Raw genomic sequence first — 21,287 nt, forward strand, 5'->3', positions numbered from 1 at the left:
GTGCCTGTGGTTGCTAAGGTACGAGAGAAAACGTCCACAGCAACTACTCCATTAGAGAGGGCGGGGACTAGACGCGGCGGGGACTTGACTGACGGCTGTGTGAACCCATCGGTGAGTGGGAAATATGACGCTGACCAATGAGAGCGCAGCAGAGGAGAAGTGATGTTAGATAGAGTGAGGCAGGGACTACTGGGAGAAAAGAGAGAGGGACGACAGAAACACTGATGGTGAGAAAACACACAAACACACACCTTTACATGATTAACGCACTTTAACACACACACATGTAAACATGGCAGTGGGTTCATTTAATTCTCTGTGTGTTTATTTATTACATTATCTATATTTTATGTATGAAACTTCACCGTTTTCGTCTTAACAAATGTGTATCGGTAACGTTAGCAACCTTTGCTAGCAGCAATGGTGTGTGTGTGTGTGCGTGTGTTTTAGCATCATGGAGCTAATACCATTGACTGTGTGTTAGCTCCACCAGGCTAACATGACTTATATAATAATACTTGCATATTAGTCGATTACTCATTGAATGGATAATTATATTGATCTCATCGCCTTTTATAAAAAGAAACAAAGATTTTCTGTGATTTCAGTAAATTAATGTTCTAAGTGAATATTTTTGATTTGTGCACAAAACCAAACATTTGAGTACATTCTCCCTAATAATAAATAAATAAATAAATGACTGTTATAGTACAACTGAAACTATTAAATCAATAACTATTTTTGTTTTTTAATTAATGTAAGTAAATGTAAGTTAAAACATTGTGTGATTTTTTAATGTGAATATTCTCTGGTTTCTTTGCTCCATAAAGAAATCATTAAAACTGAGTCATTTTGTGTCTAATTTCACTAATCGATGACGTGTTTTACAGCACCAGCATGAGGAGACGGCCACGTTCTCACTAACATGGACAAGTACGACAAGGTGAAGAAAATCGGGGAAGGTTCCTTTGGAAAGGCCATCCTCGTCAGATCCAAACAAGATGGACGGCATTATGTCATCAAGGAGATCGGCATCTCTGGAGTAAACGGCTTTTAGATCACGATTATACTGCTTTTAACAATATTATGTTTATATATGTATTATATATTCCAATTATATTTATACAGATGCCAGACAGAGAGAGACGAGAGTCTCGCAAAGAAGTCGCTCTTCTCGCCAAAATGAGTCACCCCAACATCGTCCAGTATAAGGAGTCTTTTGAAGGTAACGATTCCTGAAGGAGAAACATGATGATGATGATGATGATGATGAGTCAGTGTTTAAAGAGAGTGTGGTTACTGTTTCCAGAGGGCGGCTGTCTCTATATTGTGATGGATTACTGTGAAGGTGGAGATTTGTTCAAGAAGATCAACTCTCAGAAAGGAGTTCTTTTCTCAGAGGAGCAGGTGATTCACACTCTGGACGTTCATTTTACAAAATCACATACATTAGGCTGCGGCTGATATATAATATATAGATATTATATCTATATATGGTGACGTGAGACAAGATATTGGATATTGTCACATTTAAATGCACTAAATATTGTATATTAATTAAAAAATACATGTAAAACAACTTGTTTAATTTTAAGGCTAATTATTTGTGCAGAATTTGACCATATTTATAGTCAGTTATTGTTTGTATGGTGTACTCTGCATACATGTAGATCCTGGACTGGTTTGTGCAGATTTGCTTGGCACTGAAACACGTTCACGACCGAAAGATCCTGCACCGTGACATCAAATCACAGGTAATTCTTTCTTCGACAACATGAAGTTTTCCTTTCATAATTTATCCTGAATAAAAACACAAACATGTCTGCACAGAATATATTTCTGACCAAAGACGGGACCGTACAGCTCGGGGACTTTGGAATAGCGCGTGTGCTCAACAGGTTTGTGCGACGCCGCGTGAATTCATCTGCTCTTTATTTGTTACTAAAGATAGTAACATTTTATTTTGTGTCCTCTGCTCTTACAGCACTGTAGAACTGGCAAGAACATGCATCGGGACGCCGTATTACCTGTCGCCAGAGATCTGTGAAAACAAACCATACAACAACAAGAGGTAAAGAATAACAGCATGTCATTAATGAATATTTCATCCTCCAGCAGAGGTCAAACACTCACATGGGAGTCTTTGATGTAAAGGTGTCATGTGTCTCCTCTTTTATCCAGTTACAGCACCAAGCTTTAAGTCTCTTACATTACACTCAAGTCTTTTTCTGCCTCTCATGTTAAATAAGTGATTGTCCTCTCTCTGTGTGTGTGTCTCTCGCTCTGTCCTCTTTCTGTGTCCTCTCTGTCCTCTCTCTCTGTGTCTCTGTCTGTGTGTGTCTCTCTCTGTCCTCTCTCTCTGCAGTGATGTCTGGGCCCTGGGTTGTGTCCTGTATGAAATGTGCACCCTGAAACATGCAGTAAGTATCGTGTGTGTGTGTGTGTGTGTGTGTGTGTGTCGCCCCCTGTAGGTTCAAGAAAGAACATTTAACAGCAGTTCTTCTCTGACCTTTTTTCATCATGATCACTTTCACAATGATTGGAGAACGATGAAGTCTTTCTTCTTCTCTCAGTTTGAGGCTGGAAACATGAAGAACCTGGTTCTGAAGATCATCCGCGGCTCGTACCCTCCAGTCTCTGTCCACTACTCCCAAGAACTGCGCTCTCTGGTGGCGCTGCTCTTCAAACGCAGTCCACGAGAGCGGCCGTCGGTCAGCGGCATCCTGGAAAAATCCTTTGTGTCGCACAGGATAGAGAAGTTCCTCACACCACAGGTGAGCGTACGTGTTTGATACGTTCAGAGTGTTCAGGGAACCACACTCTCTAACTGTGTTCTAACTCATTCCAGCTCATCGCTCAGGAATTCCGCCACACTTTTCTTCACAAGCAGCCTAAAGCAAGCGTGTTGCCTGGGCAACCAGGTAAGCCTTTAAATAAGTCCGATATATTCTGAACTTGATTTAAATGTTCTGCCACTAGCTTTAAACAAATTTTTTTTGGCAAGAATATTTAAATCCAGTTCATTTGCGATGTTCTTTAAAACCAGGAAAAACAACCAAATTGAGGAAGGAATTAGATGATTTCTAAATGAATCATTCATTCAAAAGTAAATTTTGAATACTTATGTGTGTCGACCCGTGTTGTGTGAAATAAGTCTTTAATCTGGTTAAATAAAACATAAAAACGACTTGTGTTTGACTAGTCAAGCGTCCGGCTCCTGGCTCCACGCCTCTCACTCCAGCCCAGAAAATCACCAAACCAGCCGCCAAGTACGGAGTGCCTTTAACTGTGAGGAAGGTGTCGGACGCCGCCAAGAAGCCCGCGGAGAGGAAACCGGCCGTCAAACACAAAGCGGTCAGTACACGGCTTTTTTCGTGGTTCGACTCTTTGGCTGCACCAAAGAAGCCTGATGTTGATTAATATAAATCTGTGATATAGCATTTAGTAGAGCATATCTATGACCGTGTGATGACGGCGGCGTCTGCATTTAAAGGAACAATAATGGGGATTAAAGAGGCTGGAAAATGAGTGTAAACTAATCCTGTCTTGAACTAAATGTTGTGATTTCAAATCAGCCTTTAAATGATGGCATTAGAGAATTAAGAGGCGTGAACACTGTTTTTTACCTTTTTAAAGCATTTTCTCCTGTTACTTGCTCATTTTTAAAGTTGTCATCTTTGTGCAGTCAGACAGACAAACATGTTGTGATGTCAGACAGGCTCCTCCCCTTTTGATGTATGTGTATGTGTTGGTAACCTCTGAAGCCCGGTGTCATATGTCACTCAGGCTCCTCCCCTTTTGTATGTATGTGTGTGTGTGTTTGTTTGTTGGTAACCTCTGAAGCCCGGTGTCATATGTCGCTTAGGCTCCACCCCTTTGTATGTTTTTATGTGTGTCTGTTTGTGTTTGTTGTTAACCTCTGAAGCCTGGGGGGTATTCCATCAAGCAGGCTAAAGGCAAAGCCAAGCTTAAAATGGCCAAGTCTGGCTAATATGAGTGAGAGTTTGGTTCCATCAAAGAGGCTGAGATTAGCCCCAACTCAGTAACCATGGAAACTATGACTCTGGCTAAGCCTGAACCATGGCTAAGCCATGGTTGAGGAATAGATGACAGTTGTGTATATATATGTTGAATATACAGTATGTTCAACAATATATGTTGAATATATGACAGTTGTGTGTCTCTGTTTTTGTCTATTGGACATTCTTTGATCATAGATGGTGCTAAGCTTCACTTTTAGCCTGCTACAGACCAGGTTTGCCCGGCAGCATAAGTTACCATGGTTACTTGGCTAGCATTCACATTAGCCACCTTGTTGGAACAGGGTTGAGGCTCAGATTGATGGAACGGAAACCTGAGCCACAGTTATGGCTTAGCCATGGTTGAGGCTTAGCCAGAGTCATAGTTTCCATGATTACTGAGTTGGGGCTAATCTCAGCCTCTTTGATGGAACCGAACTCTCACTCATATTAGCCAGACTTGGCCATTTAAGCTTGGCTTTGCCTTTAGCCTGCTTGATGGAATACCCCCCTGGTGTCATATGTCGCTCAGGCTCCTCCCCTTTGTGTGTATGTGTTTGTTGGTAACCTCTGAAGCCTGGTGTCATATGTCGCTCAGGCTCCTCCCCCTGCAGCCATCAAAAGAAGAGAGGACGAGGAGGAGAGGAAAAAACACGAGGTACACCTGAGAAAGCCATACAGTACAACTTTAATATTTTAATATTTAATATCCCTCTTCTCTCTCCCCCCCCCCCCACACACACAATGTGTGTCTTCCACCATTTTTAATTTGTCTCCCTCTGTCATCATGCTTGATCCCTGTCTTCACCTGTTGGACGTGTTCTGCCTGATCTTTCCCTCCTCGCCTGCCTGTGCAGTGACACAGCAGATTTAAAGAAGTTAGTTTTATATTTCATGTGCTTTTGCCTCGTGCTGCAGGACGGCAGGAAGAAACGACTGGAGCTGATCGAGAAGGAAAGGAAACAGAGAGAGCAGGTGAGCAGGTGTTTTTGGTGAGACTTTAAAGTTTGCCGCCCCCTAGTGTCTACACCTTGTGACGATAAGTGAATCTTGTCCAGAGTGACCTCACCAATGTTATGTTATGGTAAAAATGAAGTGATTTTAGTTCAGGTATGTGAAAGTCGGGATTTATTTAAAGTGCATTTTCACTCCAAAATTCAAAGTGAATATGATGTTGAGATGTTTGCATTTGTTTTTGCACTTATTCAAACTTTGCACTAACTGTTTTACTCTTTGTCTTCTTCAGATGTTCCTGGTGAAAGCAGAGCAGATGAAGAGATATGAAAAGGAAAAGGTGACAGAGTTAAATATGATCATTTCTCTTCTCTAACGTTCTGTATGGTGAAAGGCTCAGTCTGCTCACAGTCTTACCTTACCTTACCTTACCTTACCTTACCTTACCTTCTCTTCTACTTACCTATCCTACTTTCCCTGTTTTCCAGATCAGTCGTATAAACCAGGCCAGAGAACAAGGCTGGAAGCATGTGTTGAGTTCCAGTGGAGGCAGCAGTCCAGAGAGGAAGGTACTGGATGTCCATGTCCTTAAATTCTCACCTGTGTTCATGTCTGTCCTGACAGATCTGATCTCACACACACACACACACACACTCGTCTTGTCCTCAGTGTTTTGTAGGTGGACGTAACGCGGCTGCAGGTGTTACCCCCTCTGTCCTGGGCTATGGTCCGAGTCCAGGTCCAGGTCCAGGTCCGGGTCCTGTCCAGAGCAAAGGCCGATATGAGCACTACCACGCCGCTCTGGATCACATGACTAAAGCACAACCTAAAGACATCAGCAGGGAGGGATCGTCTCCAGGGCCAGGGAGTCCAGTCCGGTCAGTCCACGTGTTTTCTGTCTTCTTCTTTTCAGATGGAGTGTGTTTTAAATTATTATTTTAATCACACTATCTGTGTGTGTGTGTGTGTGTGTGTGTGTGTAATAGTGTACCAGCTGCTGCTGGACCAGTGAGGCCCCAAGGCCCCGCCCATCTCCTAAACCACGACGCAATCAAGAGAGAACTTCAGAGGCTGCAGTTTGTTTCTGTTCAAGCTCGCATCAGTAGGTCAGTCAAGTAGCCTCGCTTTAATCTATTCAATTCAAACTCACTGGGACCTTAATCCTACTTTACCTCCTACCTTACTTCTGACCTTACCTCCTACCTCTGACCTTACCTCCCACTTTACCTCCTACCTTACCTCCTACCTCTGTATCGTCATTTAAATGTCGTGATAACATCGTATCGTCTCTGGCGATCCTTTCAAGCAAAATTAAGAATATTTATACCGTTTATCGCAGTAATGTCTTGGTCGGGAAAGGTGTGACATTTGTGTCGATTCTTGTGTAACTCTGTTTTCAGGCAGCGCGACCCGATGACCCATCAAGTGGAGGAGTTTTTACAACGTAAGAGAGAAGCTATGTTCAACAAAGTCCGCGCTGAGGGACAGCTGGTACGTACGTTCACATGTGTCAGAGATGAGCTTATTTACATTCATGTTTTCTACTGAATAATACACGCTGTCATAATTCTATAAAGTAGACAGTGTTCATGATGCTGAACCAGGATGAGATTGACACATTGTTTGTCATGTTGGTGATAAAGGAGGATCAGTAACATTCTAACTGTTCACTGTACACAATACTTTCAGAAGTAATTAGGAGTCTAACACAAAAATAATATACTTGTTTCTTGAGCTGTAGTTTGATATTATTAGGGTTTTCCCAGAAACACTCTGAAGCTGCGTTACATCACAGATACACATATTATATAAGACATATCACAAACACACACTTGTGATATCGTAATATCTCAAATTATTCTATCTGCCTTTAAAAATCCACCATCAGTCGTCTTCTAATATAAAAACTTAAATAATCTCGTGGCCCGTTCACGTGGCCTGCGTCCTTCTAAAATGTGGTTAAATTGAACGGTAAACAGGGAACGCGGCAAAACCTGTCTGCGGTCTTCGGAGGCCGGGTGGGCTCGGTTCAGAGCCGGAGACCCCGAGTCAACAAAGAGGAGGAGGTAGGAGCCCGGGCTGGAGCACACAGACACGCACAGAGACACACAGACTCACACAGACTCACACAGACACACACAGACACACACAGACACACACAGACTCACACAGACACACACAGATTCACACAGACTCACACACAGACAGACACAGACACACAGAAACTCACACAGAGATTCACAGACTCACACACAGCCACACAGAGACTCACACACAGACACACAGGCTCACACAGACTCTCACACAGACACACACAGACACACACAGGCTCACACAGACTCACACCCAGTCACACCCAGACACACACAGACACACACAGACTCACACACAGGCTCACACAGGCTCACCCAGACTCACCCAGACACACAGACTCTCGCACAGACTCTCGCACAGACTCTCGCACAGACTCTCGCACAGACTCACACAGACTCACACAGACACACACAGATTCACACAGACTCACACACAGACAGACACACAGAAACTCACACAGACTCACACACAGAGATTCACAGACTCACACACAGACACACAGAGACTCACACAGCCACACAGAGACTCACACACAGACACACAGGCTCACACAGACTCACACCCAGACACACAGGCTCACACAGACACACACAGACACACACAGACACACACAGATTCACACAGACTCACACACAGACAGACACACAGAAACTCACACAGACTCACACACAGAGATTCACAGACTCACACACAGACACACAGAGACTCACACAGCCACACAGAGACTCACACACAGACACACAGGCTCACACAGACTCACACCCAGACACACAGGCTCACACAGACACACACAGACACACACAGACTCACACCCAGACAAACACAGACACACACAGACTCACACACAGGCTCACACCCAGACAAACACAGACACACACAGACTCACACACAGGCTCACACAGGCTCACACAGGCTCACCCAGACTCACCCAGACTCACCCAGACACACAGACTCTCGCACAGACTCTCGCACAGACTCTCACACAGACTCACACACAGACTCACACACAGACTCACACAGACTCTCACAGACTCTCACAGACTCACAGACACATACACAGACTCACACAGACACATACACAGACTCACACAGACACATACACAGACTCACACAGACACATACACAGACTCACACAGACTCATACAGACTCACACACAGACTCACACACAGACTCACACACAGACTCACACAGACACACACAGACTCACACACAGACACACAGACACACACACAGGCTCACACAGACTCACACACATACACAGACTCACACAGACTAACACACAGACTCTCACACACAGACTCTCTCACACAGACTCACACACAGACTCACACACAGTCTCACCCTGTCACTCATGGCACGTCTCATGTTGCTCACACACACATAATTCACCCCAGCATCTGTGACGTCTCCCCCTGCTGTTCAGTGGCTGTTACTGTTGACGACACTCATGGTTTATGGCGTTAATTTAATAACCTCCTCTGTTTTCACTGGCTCACGTCATTGTTTTGCTTTGAATGAACTGCATACATTTAAAGGGGGAGTTCAGGTGTTCAGGTTTTATCAGGAGCTGACTGAGGGGGAAGGAAAAGACAAAAGTCTGCAGTATCTTCAGACCATGTTCACGTCTTTATCTCACTGTTACACAGATGTCTGTAAACCACTCACTCTCACACACCAAAGTCCACAGAGAAAATCAGTGATTTTAGCTGCTGGTGCTCTGCTGCCTCGTGTGGTCACTTTGTGTCACTGAGGTCAATCTGAACGTTGGATTTTAAACAGGGAAGTGACAAAATAAGACATTTGAACTTTGTGATGGAGGTAGCAGTGTGTGTGATGTTAAAATCACTGGTTTTCTACATGGACTTTGGTACAGGGAATGAAAACAACACTAAATGAAAGTTAAACATATTTTTTAAAGATATGATAGATGGAAGATGGTGAAGATTTTCACTTTTAAAAACCTGAACTGTCCTCTTAAACGTCATTAATGTGCTGACATGGCTAAATATGTTTTTCTCCTCAGGCTGAATGTATGATCTGTTTTTGTTTGGAATGAAGCCTGTTTTGTTTCCTGCAGTTTGAATGTGTGCCTGTAGGTGTCAGCGCTGCGTCCTGCTCTCTAACATTTCTGTGTGTTTCTGTTCAGGAGTATCTGAAGAATCTGAGGCAGATCCGTCTGCTCAACTTCAACGAGCGTCAGCAGATCAAAGCTCGGCTCAGAGGAGAGAAGGTGTGCTGTCTCTGCTCTTCATCACCTTCATCACGGCCTCGTCCCTGTCGCTTTTTTAACGTCGTGGCTGATTGTTGGTGTTTGTTTCAGTACGACAGCGATGGTTCAGACAGTCAGGAGTCCAGCGAGGAGGCAGAGCTCAGGAGGAAGAAGACAGAGGTTTTAAAGGTGAGTGCAGGGTCTGTTAGATGTTGCTACAGAGAGGTTTGTCACCGCCAGTCTCATTAGATAATCAAATCTTTACAATAATAACACTATTGTATTTTTAATTTCTGTAATAAACGCCAAAAAGGAAAAAGACTAAATGATTCCAGGCACAACATGTTAGAAAGCCTTTATTTTCTTTATAATGTCTGAATAAAGGCTGGAATGCCTACTGTGTGTTTGTGTGTGTGTGTGTGTTTAGATATCAGAACTCGACACATGGATGATTTTTTTCTTTTTATCCTTTTTAATATATCAATATTATTATTATATATTATTATATATTATTTCTGAAATCTTGTCAGAATAAAGTCAGAAATGTGACTTTCTTTCAGACTTTAATCTTTGGAAAAGTCTTTTTCCACAGTTTCAAGTTTTTTTTCCACATGGTCCGAGTCCTCTTCCATACCTTAAGCAAATTCTCAAATAAGTAATAAATCCACCACTTCTGCAGCCACAAAATGACATGATATTATTATATAATAATATTGTATGATGTTCCACTCACACTGTTCCCTCACATGTTGTTGTCTGTCAGGCCCAAGCTAACGCTCGTGCTGCTGTACTGAAGGAGCAGCTGGAGAAGAAGAGGAGGGAGGCATATGAGAGGGAACAGAGAGCCTGGGAGGATCATGTAAGCTCTGTCGTGTGTGTGTGTGCGTGCGTGTGCATGCGTGCGTGTGTGTGTGTGTGTGGTCTCATCACCTCATCACAGTTCCTGTGTGTTGTCAGCTTGCAGCTCGGGGGATGAAGGCTGCTTCAGTCTCATCTGCCTCTGACAGTCCAGTTCCTCAGTCCAGTTCCTCTCACACAGAAGCAGCTGCCAAAGCTGTGGCTCCACCCACAACCAAACCCTCCACCCCTGCTATATCCATGACCGCGGCCCTGAGGAATGTGGGAGGAGTCAATGTAATTACAGTCACTTCCATGTTGTTCATTATGTACTGTATTTTCTTAGATGTTTCCTGCATCAGTTTCAGATTCTGTGTTTTTTTTTTTTTTACCAGATGATTCCACTCTTACCTGAGGCAGAGACTTCCACTGTCATCCAGGTGAGAGGAAGCTGCCTGATCTGTGTGTTATCTACATACATAAGAAGCAGCCAGGGACAGGTGGAAACATGGCTGTGACCAGGAAAAAAGATTTTAATGCCCTTACAAGAGACTCACTTATTCACATATATGTCAACAGAAGTCTCTTATGATTGATCTGCTACTTTATCTCCCTGTTAAACTGAAGTTTATAAACCACTCACTCTCCCACACCAAAGTCCACACAGAAAATCAGTGATTTTCATGAGTTGTTGATCCACTGCTGCCTCCATCACTAAGTTCAAATGTCTTATTTTGTCACTTCACTGTTCATATTGACCTCAGTGACTCAAAGTGACCACACGAGGCAGCAGAGGAGCAGTAGATCCTGTGATTTCTCTCTGGACTTGTGTGTGTGGGAGAGTGAGTGGTTTACAGACGTCTGTGAGATAAAGACGTGATCATGTGACATAGATTTTATTAGCCGAGTCTTATGTTGTACTTTTAGAGTTATAGAATTCATAATTGTTAAATGTGTATTTATCCTCATTCGTTGCTTTACGTTAACGTGAGCCACATGTTAGCTGCTGTTGCCAATAGCAACAGAGTCATGGAGCAAAGTTTACCTTTAAAGGTTCCATTCATCTAAAGATGGTGTAGAATTAACACCACAGTGGCATTTAAAATGAAAATGCTGCTGCTCCATTTCTATCAATCCATCGTTATTTATACACGGATACAATGTCACACCAAGGCTTTATCTGAGTTATAGGTGATAAATGTTTAATAAAGAAAATACAATAAATCCTAAAAACAAATGAGAAGACAAAAATATTCAATTTCAATTCAATTCAATTTTAATTGTATAACATACATTATGTCATGTCTCTGTACATAGACAACATCAAGGAGAGCAGAGAAACCCAACAGTTCACACAATGAGCAAACACTCGTCATCAGTGGAGAGAAAAAACTCTGACAGAACCAGGCTCACAGATGTGCAGCATCTGCCGCGACAGGTTGGGGTGAAAGGGAAAGGGGGGAGAGAAAGGACAAGAGGGAGATGAGGTAGAGACAGAAGAGAGAGAGCGAGAGACCAGGAGCAGATACACAACAACTGTACTCTTAAATACATAAACTGAACTGTTACTAATAACCTGAAACATGATTTATCTGTAGCAGAGTGAGAAAAAGCAGATTCTTCAGCGACTCAACCAGAACTTGAAAGCCCAGAGTCCAGTGGACGAGGCAGAGGAGTCACAACCAGAACCAGAACCAGCTCCACACCAGAAGCAGCCTGACACGGAGAATTGCCTGTCGTCCAACGGAGACCGAAAGAAATGGGACGCGGCAGAACTGCCGGTGCTTCCTGTGGTTCAGCAAACGCTGGGAGAAACGTGTGGTGAGTCCAACCTCAGGAATCAAAGTAATAATATCAAATATTAGAATTTTAAGTTTTATTCATGTCCTCCTTTCTGTCAACAGCCACGTCTGTGTGTCCAGAGGACAGACCGCCCTCTGGTGGAGACAGGAAGAAGTGGGAGGCGGGAGTTCCCCTCGTTCTTTCCGTCGCTCAACAAACTCTAGACGAGACGTGCATCACAACCATCGGTGAGTCTTCTTCTCAAGGAACCTCCTGTTGTCACACACACCACATGACTCCTGTGTGTGTCTGTGTGTGTGTGTGTGTGTGTGTGTGTGTGTGTCTCAGAGCAAACAGTGGGTGAAGTCATACTGATGGGTGCTCTCCAGGAGGAAGCTCAGAGGAAGGTATGGGGAGCAGATGTGGACTCTCAGGTGCTGAAGGTCCTTCAGGAGGCCGAGCTGCAGCCTATGACTCAGCAGCTGGAGAACGACTCCATCCACGGTTCGTTTTCACACAGTCACTCATGTTCTTACCATTGAGCTGTGGCGACACATCAGTAGAGGGCGCTAAGGCGCCGCCAAAACCTGTCTCACATGTAGAAGAAGAAGATCCATCCAAGATCATCCATCCTTCCATCTTCTACCACTTTATTTATTTCTGTTGCAGGAACATAACACAGTATCACGTCATGGATTTATTCAGATTTCATGGTTGTAGAATTGTCAGAATATCTTCTGTTATTCATCACAGTCCTGAGAAGCTGACGTCACAAATCTCATCTGTGATTGGACGCTGAGGTTCTACCGCAATGACAAAGTCAAAGTTAGTTTTTGAATTTTCTTGATATGACAAACGTTCGATGAGTTATGGTCACGAGAAGTGAGAACAGTTCCAGAGTTTAGGGGCAGCTACAGAAAAGACCCAGGTTTTGTCAACATCTAAAAGCAACGTGTTATCAGAGCTCAGGATGGAGCGTGAAGAAGAAATCGCAGAGTAAAATGTTGAAATGAATCCTAACACGAGGAGACGGCCAGGGGAGGTGTGGACAGATGACTGGTCTAAACCCACACACAGAATTACAATAATCCAGCTGCGATCATGCATCTCTCAGACTTCACCATGGGGATGAGCCTTGTTTGAAAAAAACATGCAGGGAACTAAAAAGGTCAGTGAGAAGTCATTTTCTTGTTTCTTCTGTGCAGATGAATCTCAGCAGGCAGCAGCGCCACCACAAGCCTCTGTGACGCTTCCACACAACCTCACTGACTCTCAGGGTTTGTCCACTTGATTTGTTGATTGTCAGTGAAATCAAAGCTCCTGTGACCTGTGACTGTGTTCAGACCCAGCAGATGTGGAGTGCTTGGTTTTGGAGGAGATGTCCAAACAGACGTCACGTCCTGCAGCTGTTCAGCAGGCGTGGGAACAGCAGGAAGACGCTCAGCAGCCACGGTGACGTTTCACTTTTATTATCATCTACTGCACTATTGTGCGTGTGTGTGTTTACAGTCTCCTGAACTTGTATTTTTTAACAATGTCATGCCATATTTCGAATGTTTCTCTCATAATCGAGTTTTCACCCTTAAGATCCATATGATCTTTTCAGGTTCATCTCAATGTCCTTCCATCTGGCTTGATAACATGGAGAGCACCAATAGACAATGTATCTTAACTGTGCAGCACATAACACAGTAAAACAAGAACAAAGACAGAACAATGTCAACTGAACACAGTAAAAAACAGACCTCCAAACTGGGAGGAGAAAACTCCTCACCAAGACCCCATTGGTGGGTCGAGGGTAGATCCTATCACTAAGACAGGGCCCTATGTGTAGGATGGCCTTCCATCCTAAAGTCCAACTTAGGATGAAAGGCCATCCTACACATCTTGTTTGGGATCATTTCTCTGAGCATCAGTATGATCACTCTGGAAACTCTGAAGCTGAGCTAGTGCTCTCTGGGTAACGTGGTCCTCTGCCTCGCGACGTCCCGGTACCTTCTGCCATGATCCCAGACGCGGCGTCGCCTCCTCCACTGTGATTCCTCGTCTCCTCAGCTCCACTCTTGCCTCCTCTGCGTTGTTGTAAAATCGGGCTCCTGTCTCCAGTGGATGCGCATGTTTAAAAAAGGTGTTTGGAAGCGAACTCCTTTCACTTTCAGAGCCTTTATGATCCCGTTCTATTCTTTGCGTTTCTTGATCACCTCGGTGGTGTAATCGTGATCGAAATAAAGGGTCTTGTTATTCAGCTGGATCTTTTCCTTCTTTGTTTTATTCCATGCCGCCTTTAAAACCAATTTCTTTGGTTGCGAATTCCTGGAAATGTATTCTGAATGCTGTTGGGTGTTGTCGAGAGCGGACCTCTGAGGTCCAGATCTGTGTGCGCACTGTATATTTAACTCCATGTCGGCAACTTGCTCCAGATGAGCGCTTCGACAAACTCCGGCGCCGAGTCTTCTCCATCTCCTCCTTCCGCCACTCCTAGGATGCGGACGTTATTTCGTCTGGAGCGTGACTCTAGATCGTTCAATTCATGTCGCAGCACTTTTTGCTGTTTCAGGCAAGAGCTCAGAGCCTCGGTCGCTTCAGCAGCCCATCACTCGACCTTCTCCACCATGGTCTCCGCCTCCTCCACCCAGTCCGCCAAGCCGTGAACTTCTGCTCCGAGCATGTCCAGTTTACCATTTACTTCTTGTCCGAGGTTATCACCTCGTAGGTTCGTTAATCGCCGGAATTATGTCTGCAGGCGCTATGACGATCTGATGCACTTTACCGCTGCTGTCTCTGGCAGTGGTCTGGTTTTCTGCTTTGCAGGCTCTTCTATCTTTCTTTTCAAGCAATACTGAATTTAAAGTTAACTTGGGTTTAAATTGCGATTTGTCTGGGAGAACGATCTCACAGTGCATCCCACTAATCCATGCGCCAACCGGAAGCCCGTGGCGGCTTTGCTTTTATCACCATTTGAAACCATGGTAACCTCACCCAAGCACAAACTTCTCCAACTGTGACACAAATATTCTTCTCCCATAATGAAGGAATAAATAGTCCAAAACATGACTCTTCTCGTTTGTCACCTGTAGTCCACCAGAGGGCGACAGAACACCAGCGGTTTCCAAGGAGGAAGAGAAGAGTGAAGAGAAAGCAACATCATCATCCTCCTCTGGTGAGAGTGAATTTAAATCCATCGGTATTATTTAGGATAATTCACCTTTTACACTGTGTTCTGCTCCAATTTTAACTTTTGTTTGTCTGTGTGTTTAAATTCATAACTTAAAGATGATCTTTCATGATATCTGCTTCTCTTGCCTCTGTGTCTTCAGAGCGCACGCATGATCTTTGTTCAAAAATGAATTCCCGGGATAATCAATACATTTTAATAAATAAGTTCAGAAAATTTAAAAACCAAATTGACCAAAAGTCCCAAACGCTGCAGTTTAATTTCTCTATTGTTTGACTGTTAATCACATAAAAGTCACAACCTTTACGATCTACAATCTCTAATGGAACTTCACCTCCCCACAGTCATGACCTCACCATTCTTAGTCATCTTATTTATTGTTATGATTCATGTGTTTGTGTTCTGTCCTCAGGTGTGGCCCAGTGGGAGGAGCCTCTGTTTGTGAAGCTGTGCTCCCCAGCTCACCGTCGTGCTGCCGCCCTCGCCGTCCTCTCGGCTCAGTCGTCCGTGGACGAGTCGTCATCAGTGGCCTCACGCTCGCGCTCCGTCTCTCCTCTGCGCTCCAAACCTCACAGCTCGCTCCTTATCGGTCTGTCCACGGGAATGTTCGACGCCAACAATCCGAAGGTGAACACTCTCAGGTTTACATGTCAGTGAAGACAGGACGACCGTTGTGTGAGGTCTGGTGTGAACACAGACTTCTGAAATCACGTTACCGCCAATCTGTTGATGTCACATTTTAGTATCAGCTCAGCTGAACCTCGTCAGAGCAGGAACTAAAAGAAACAGCAGGTACCAGGTTCTGTCACTGATGGAGGAGAAGAAGAAAAACAGCAGGTACCAGGTTCTATCACTGATGGAGAAGAAGAAGAACAACAGGTACCAGGTTCTATCTCTGATGGAGAAGAAGAAGAACAACATGTACCAGGTTCTATCTCTGATGGAGAAGAAGAACAACAGGTACCAGGTTCTATCTCTGATGGAGAAGAAGAAGAACAACAGGTACCAGGTTCTATCTCTGATGAAGAAGAAGAACAACAGGTACCAGGTTCTATCTCTGATGGAGAAGAAGAAGAACAACAGGTACCAGGTTCTATCTCTGATGAAGAAGAAGAACAACAGGTACCAGGTTCTATCTCTGATGGAGAAGAAGAAGAACAACAACAGGTACCAGGTTCTATCACTGATAGAGAAGAAGAAAAACAACAGGTACCAGGTTCTATCTCTGATGGAGAAGAAGAACAACAACATGTACTAGGTTCTATCTCTGATGGAGAAGAAGAACAACAGGTACCAGGTTCTATCTCTGATGGAGAAGAAGAAGAACAACAGGTACCAGGTTCTATCTCTGATGAAGAAGAAGAACAACAGGTACCAGGTTCTATCTCTGATGGAGAAGAAGAAGAAGAACAACAGGTACCAGGTTCTATCACTGATAGAGAAGAAGAAAAACAACAGGTACCAGGTTCTATCTCTGATGGAGAAGAAGAAGAAAAACAGCAGATACCAGGTTCTATCTCTGATGGAGAAGAAGAAGAACAACAGGTACCAGGTTCTATCTCTGATGGAGAAGAAGAAGAAAAACAGCAGATACCAGGTTCTATCTCTGATGGAGAAGAAGAAGAAGAAGAACAACAGGTACCAGGTTCTATCTCTGATGGAGAAGAAGAAGAACAACAGGTACCAGGTTCTATCTCTGATGGAGGAGGAGAAGAAAAACAGCAGATACCAGGTTCTATCTCTGATGGAGAAGAAGAAGAACAACAGGTACCAGGTTCTATCTCTGATGGAGAAGAAGAAGAACAGCAGCAGGTACCAGGTTCTATCTCTGATGGAGAAGAAGAAGAACAGCAGCAGGTACCAGGTTCTATCTCTGATGGAGGAGAAAAGACGATTCATCCGTAAAGTAAAACATGGAGGACAGGTCTCCCTGAGGACCAGGACTGGGACACACTGTTCTAAAATGTTGTAAATGAATGTTCCTTTCACTTTATTTGTGTCTCTTTCTTGTATATTCTTACATAGTTACTCTTATTTAATTGGGTTTTTACCACAGGTTTGACCTACAGTCACCTGACAAACAGAACTGAGTGTCCTGTAAAGAACGAAGAGTTTAAAGCTGGTTTATGACATGTGATGTTTTCTGCGTCTGCATCAGTGAATCTTTAAATGATACCGATGGGTTTTGTGTTTTCAGATGTTGAGGACCTGCTCTCTGCCGGACCTCAGTCGTCTCTTCAGCGCTCAGCTGGACGCCGCAGCAGCGGCCACGTGTTCTAACGTCACTCCAGACAACAACCTGGAGATCGAGGACCTGGAAGACGCGGATAAAGACGACGGCGATGGCCAATCTGAGCCTGAAGAGTAAGACGCCAAACAATGTTTTAGATTCTATAAAGAGAAACAGCAGCCTTTAGTGTTTGAAGTGGGTACTGCAAGTCTGTCTGACAGTAACAACACAATCTCCTCTGTTCTTCAGTGCGTTTGAGGATGAAGATCTGAGGGACATCAGGGCATCAATGGAGCGGCTGCTGCAGGAGGAAGAGGAAGAGGAGGGAGATCTGGTCAGAGATGGAGACTTTAACGGAAACCCCTCAGAGAGCGAAGACAAGGACTTCTTCAACGGGATCGATCAGGAAAACAGTCGCATGAACGTAGACGAGGATGAGGAGGAAGATGAGGAGGAGGAGGAGGATGAAGAGGAGGATGAAGAATGCTCCAATGGGAGTCCTGGTGATGCGGAGGCAGGCGAGCTGTTGACCAATGGTGTTGGAGAAGAGAACAACAGCCAACTCAATGAAGAGTGGCATTCAGGTGTGAGGAACACAAACACACATTTTTAACTTTTAAATGATTTTAAATGATTTTAAAGGGATAATCCAGGTATCTATGAAGAGTGAAAACAGCTGTTGGCAGAGACACACGCAAAAACACTTTAGAAACCGAAGTTTGTAAATCACTCACTCTCCCACACCAAAGTCCACAGAGAAAATCAGGGATTTTAGCTGGAGCTGCTGGTCCTCTGCTGCCTCGTGTGGTCACTTTGTGTCACTGAAGTTAATCTGAAGGTGAAGTGACAAAATAAGACATTTGAATTTAGGGATGGAGGCAGCAGTGTGTGTGTGTGTGTGTGTATGTGTGGACTTTGGTGTGGGAGAGTGACTGGTTTACTAAAGTCTAACACTGAGATAAAGACGTGAAACATTGTCTGAAGATATCAGAGACTTATGCTGATGTAGATTTTATAAGATGAAACTTTAACTTTAAATAAGTGACTTAAATCTGACTCGTTCAGCTCGTCACAGTCATGGAGATTATTTAAATATAGAAATGTCGCGGCTGTTTCCTCACAGACGGCAGCGAGGACGATCAGAGTGGCGACACCGAGCATCACGACAGCATCTTCAGTCGTCTGGAGGAGCTCCGCTTCAACCTGGAGCAGCAGATGGGCTTCGAGAAGTTCATTGAGGCCTACAACAAGATAAAGGTCTCCTTTCCTCTCCTCTCCTCTCCTCTCCTCTCCTCTCCTGACACTGAGTGAATGTGTGTGTGTGTTCTTCTTCTCAGGCCATCCATGAAGATGAAGACGAGAACATTGACCTGGGTTCCAGTCTGGTCCTGAACATTCTAGGGACTGAGCACCAGCATCTGTATCCTAACATCCTTCACCTGGTCATGGCTGACGGAGCGTACCAAGAAGGTTAGTGGGAGCTTCCCCACTCACAGGTGGAGTGGCTCAGTGGTTAAGTGGTTGTACTCAATTCCCTTGTAAGTCACTTTGGATAAAAGCGTCTACTAAATGACGTGTAATGTAATCACAGCTTGTTCCGAGGAAGGAAGAGTCCGCGTTGCAGTGGAAAATAATCCTTCTATTTGTAACAACAGAAAAGTGCACCAAAAATAACATAAATACAGCGGTCGCTCTCTTCTCGCTCCTGCTCCCTCCTTCTGGACCCAGCCTACTGCAAGAGCCCAGAACCAAGTTACAAGTGTGCTTATATAGCTGACTGATCTGATCACCGGCTAAGCCACTCCCTCTCCTCCAGCAGCAGCCGCTCTCACCACACCCCACTGCCACACTGTGTTAGTGTGAGCTGTGTTATTGTCTAAAACAAATATTTACGATCAGATGATTGTGATTTTTGTGACTTTAGTTTTTCCAAAGTGTTAATAATATATAATAATATCACAATTACATGTTTCTATTATCACGACTCAAATAACCGTGATTCGCAATGGTTTAAAAAATATGATAATTGACTCGGTCTGTCTGTCTGTCTGTCTGTCTGTCGTAGATAACGATGAATAAGGACGACCCGCTGTCCGTTCCTCTGATGAACGACGCCCCCTGGAGGATCTATCTATGCATGAATCGTTGACAGCGTCTCAGCCTCACTAACACGTGTTTGTTTTGATGATCACATGACCCTTGGATCACATGACCCTTACTTTGTCACCAGTGTTTTTTCAGAAGTTTGTTATTAACCAAAGTTTAATGTTTATGATAAAAACGACGTCCACACTGATTCAGTGAGAGGTTCACAGAGCGGCGACTTTGTAACGACCACAGGCCCAACTCATCAGAGGGCTTTTATTTTGGCGGGGAAAGATCTGGTAGTCTCAGGTGCTGTCTTTCTCTCTCTCTCTCTCTCTCTCTCTCTCTCTGTCTGTCTGTCTGTCTGTCTGTCTGTCTGTCTGTCTGTCTGTCTGTCTGTCTGTATGTCTGTCTGTGTCTCTCTCTCTCCCTCTGTGTCTGTCTCTCTGCCTGTCTCTCTCTGTCCGTCTCATGATCAGATCTGTGAAGACGCCATAGTTAATGTTTCACTCACACACACACACACACACACGCAGAACCAGTCAAACCTCTTTTTAGTTAAAAACAAAATGTTAAATTTCTCACGTTGGCATCACAGTTCGTGTCATTGTCTATGACTGTGAGACTGTTGTGTGTTGCCGTGGCGATGCATCATCGTGACAGTACAGTACATCCACAGTGTTCAGTACTGACCGTGTTAAAGCAATGATTCATCTACGTTTGTTTTATTTACAAAGCAAATATTGTACATATTTTTTGTGAAATATTAATAATAAAAGGATTTTTTTAAGTGTATTTTAACTCATCTGTGTCACATTAACATAATAAATTCTTCCCCATTCATTTTGACAGGGATCACCCATTGACAGCACTTTATATTAACATTTCTCCACTGAACTATGTTTTACCGTTCAAATTTAAAAATTCAATTATGTATGTGAATATACATAAATATACAAGACCTCACACGGGGCCTGTTTCAGTAAGCAGGTTCAACAAACTCTGAGTTAAAACCTTAACTCTAGGTTGACCAACTCTGAGCTGTCAAACTCAGAACAGAACAGCTGATCAGCATCAGTTCAGTTCACTCTGAGTTAAGCGTGTGCGTTGAGAATGAATAAAGCCATCATCAATGGAGCTCTGATACTACGATTCACCATGGCAACGGGTAAACAAAGAGCACAGCCTCCATTTTAATCCAGTTAAGCAGAAGCATTAACACATGTCAGTGAACATGACATTTATGTGAAGAGAGGAGTCAATAAATGATCACTATTACATTTTATACAGTGTAATTCACACATTCATTGTTGTTTCAGGGCTGAAACAGTGACCAGCAGGTGTCACTGTTCACTTTCTGGTTCTCATGTATCTACAGCATCTTGTGAATAAAAGAAGACTTTGTTTATCAGTCATTTCCACAAACAAATGTTCGTTCATCATCTGCATATCATTTTATGTCGACTGTGCTTTTAAAAAGTATTTATTACATTATTGTCTGCTCAGTTTTCTATTTCAATTTAAACTTATTTTTTTATAATTGAACAGGAGTGTAATGTGTCTTGGTGCAACATGTATTTGTATAATATTTAACAAATATTATATTATATTATATATACATTATATTATATACTCTTTTAAACCTGATGCACAAATTTGGTTATTTTTCGCTTTAACAAGTCAAATTAAGTATTGTGTTTAAAATATCAGTGACAACATGATTGATAAAGATCTGTAAAAAATAATAAACAAAAAGCTCTATGGCTAATATTACAAATAATCAGCACCTAATACGTGGAACAAATTACAATCTGAACCTCAAATACGAGCCCTGAAAGTTACACTGAATGAGACAGCTGTGGTGAACTGGGTCCAGTCTTTTATGTGACTTTAATTTGATC

General features: G+C 43.5%; 1 protein-coding gene across 5 annotated transcripts; it reads left to right on the forward strand.

The window, feature by feature from the left end:
* The first annotated feature begins 101 nt into the window (after positions 1-101).
* On the forward strand, positions 102-20,181 carry nek1 (NIMA-related kinase 1). 5 transcript variants are annotated; one of them, XM_058637906.1, is made up of 36 exons: positions 102-227; positions 891-1,042; positions 1,129-1,225; positions 1,310-1,407; positions 1,671-1,754; positions 1,831-1,898; positions 1,985-2,071; positions 2,366-2,420; positions 2,574-2,774; positions 2,849-2,921; positions 3,203-3,354; positions 4,618-4,677; positions 4,938-4,994; positions 5,266-5,313; positions 5,462-5,542; positions 5,643-5,851; positions 5,960-6,079; positions 6,374-6,464; positions 6,953-7,039; positions 9,215-9,298; positions 9,389-9,466; positions 10,041-10,136; positions 10,235-10,411; positions 10,510-10,554; positions 11,713-11,935; positions 12,019-12,144; positions 12,245-12,400; positions 13,102-13,173; positions 13,240-13,348; positions 14,974-15,056; positions 15,484-15,698; positions 17,269-17,435; positions 17,551-17,885; positions 18,425-18,558; positions 18,639-18,771; positions 19,367-20,181. In XM_058637906.1, exons 2-36 carry the CDS (start codon positions 926-928, stop codon positions 19,378-19,380), a joined length of 4,032 nt encoding a protein of 1,343 aa, XP_058493889.1. In that variant the 5' UTR covers positions 102-227; positions 891-925; the 3' UTR covers positions 19,381-20,181. The 5 variants fall into 5 exon arrangements, with proteins under 5 accessions (XP_058493889.1, XP_058493891.1, XP_058493890.1 ...); XM_058637908.1 differs by having other exon boundaries at positions 13,249-13,348; XM_058637907.1 differs by having other exon boundaries at positions 11,716-11,935.
* Positions 20,182-21,287: the final 1,106 nt, after the last annotated feature.

This window comes from Solea solea, chromosome 9 (genome assembly GCF_958295425.1).
Source record: "Solea solea chromosome 9, fSolSol10.1, whole genome shotgun sequence".
Classification (NCBI taxonomy): Eukaryota; Metazoa; Chordata; class Actinopteri; order Pleuronectiformes; family Soleidae; genus Solea; species Solea solea.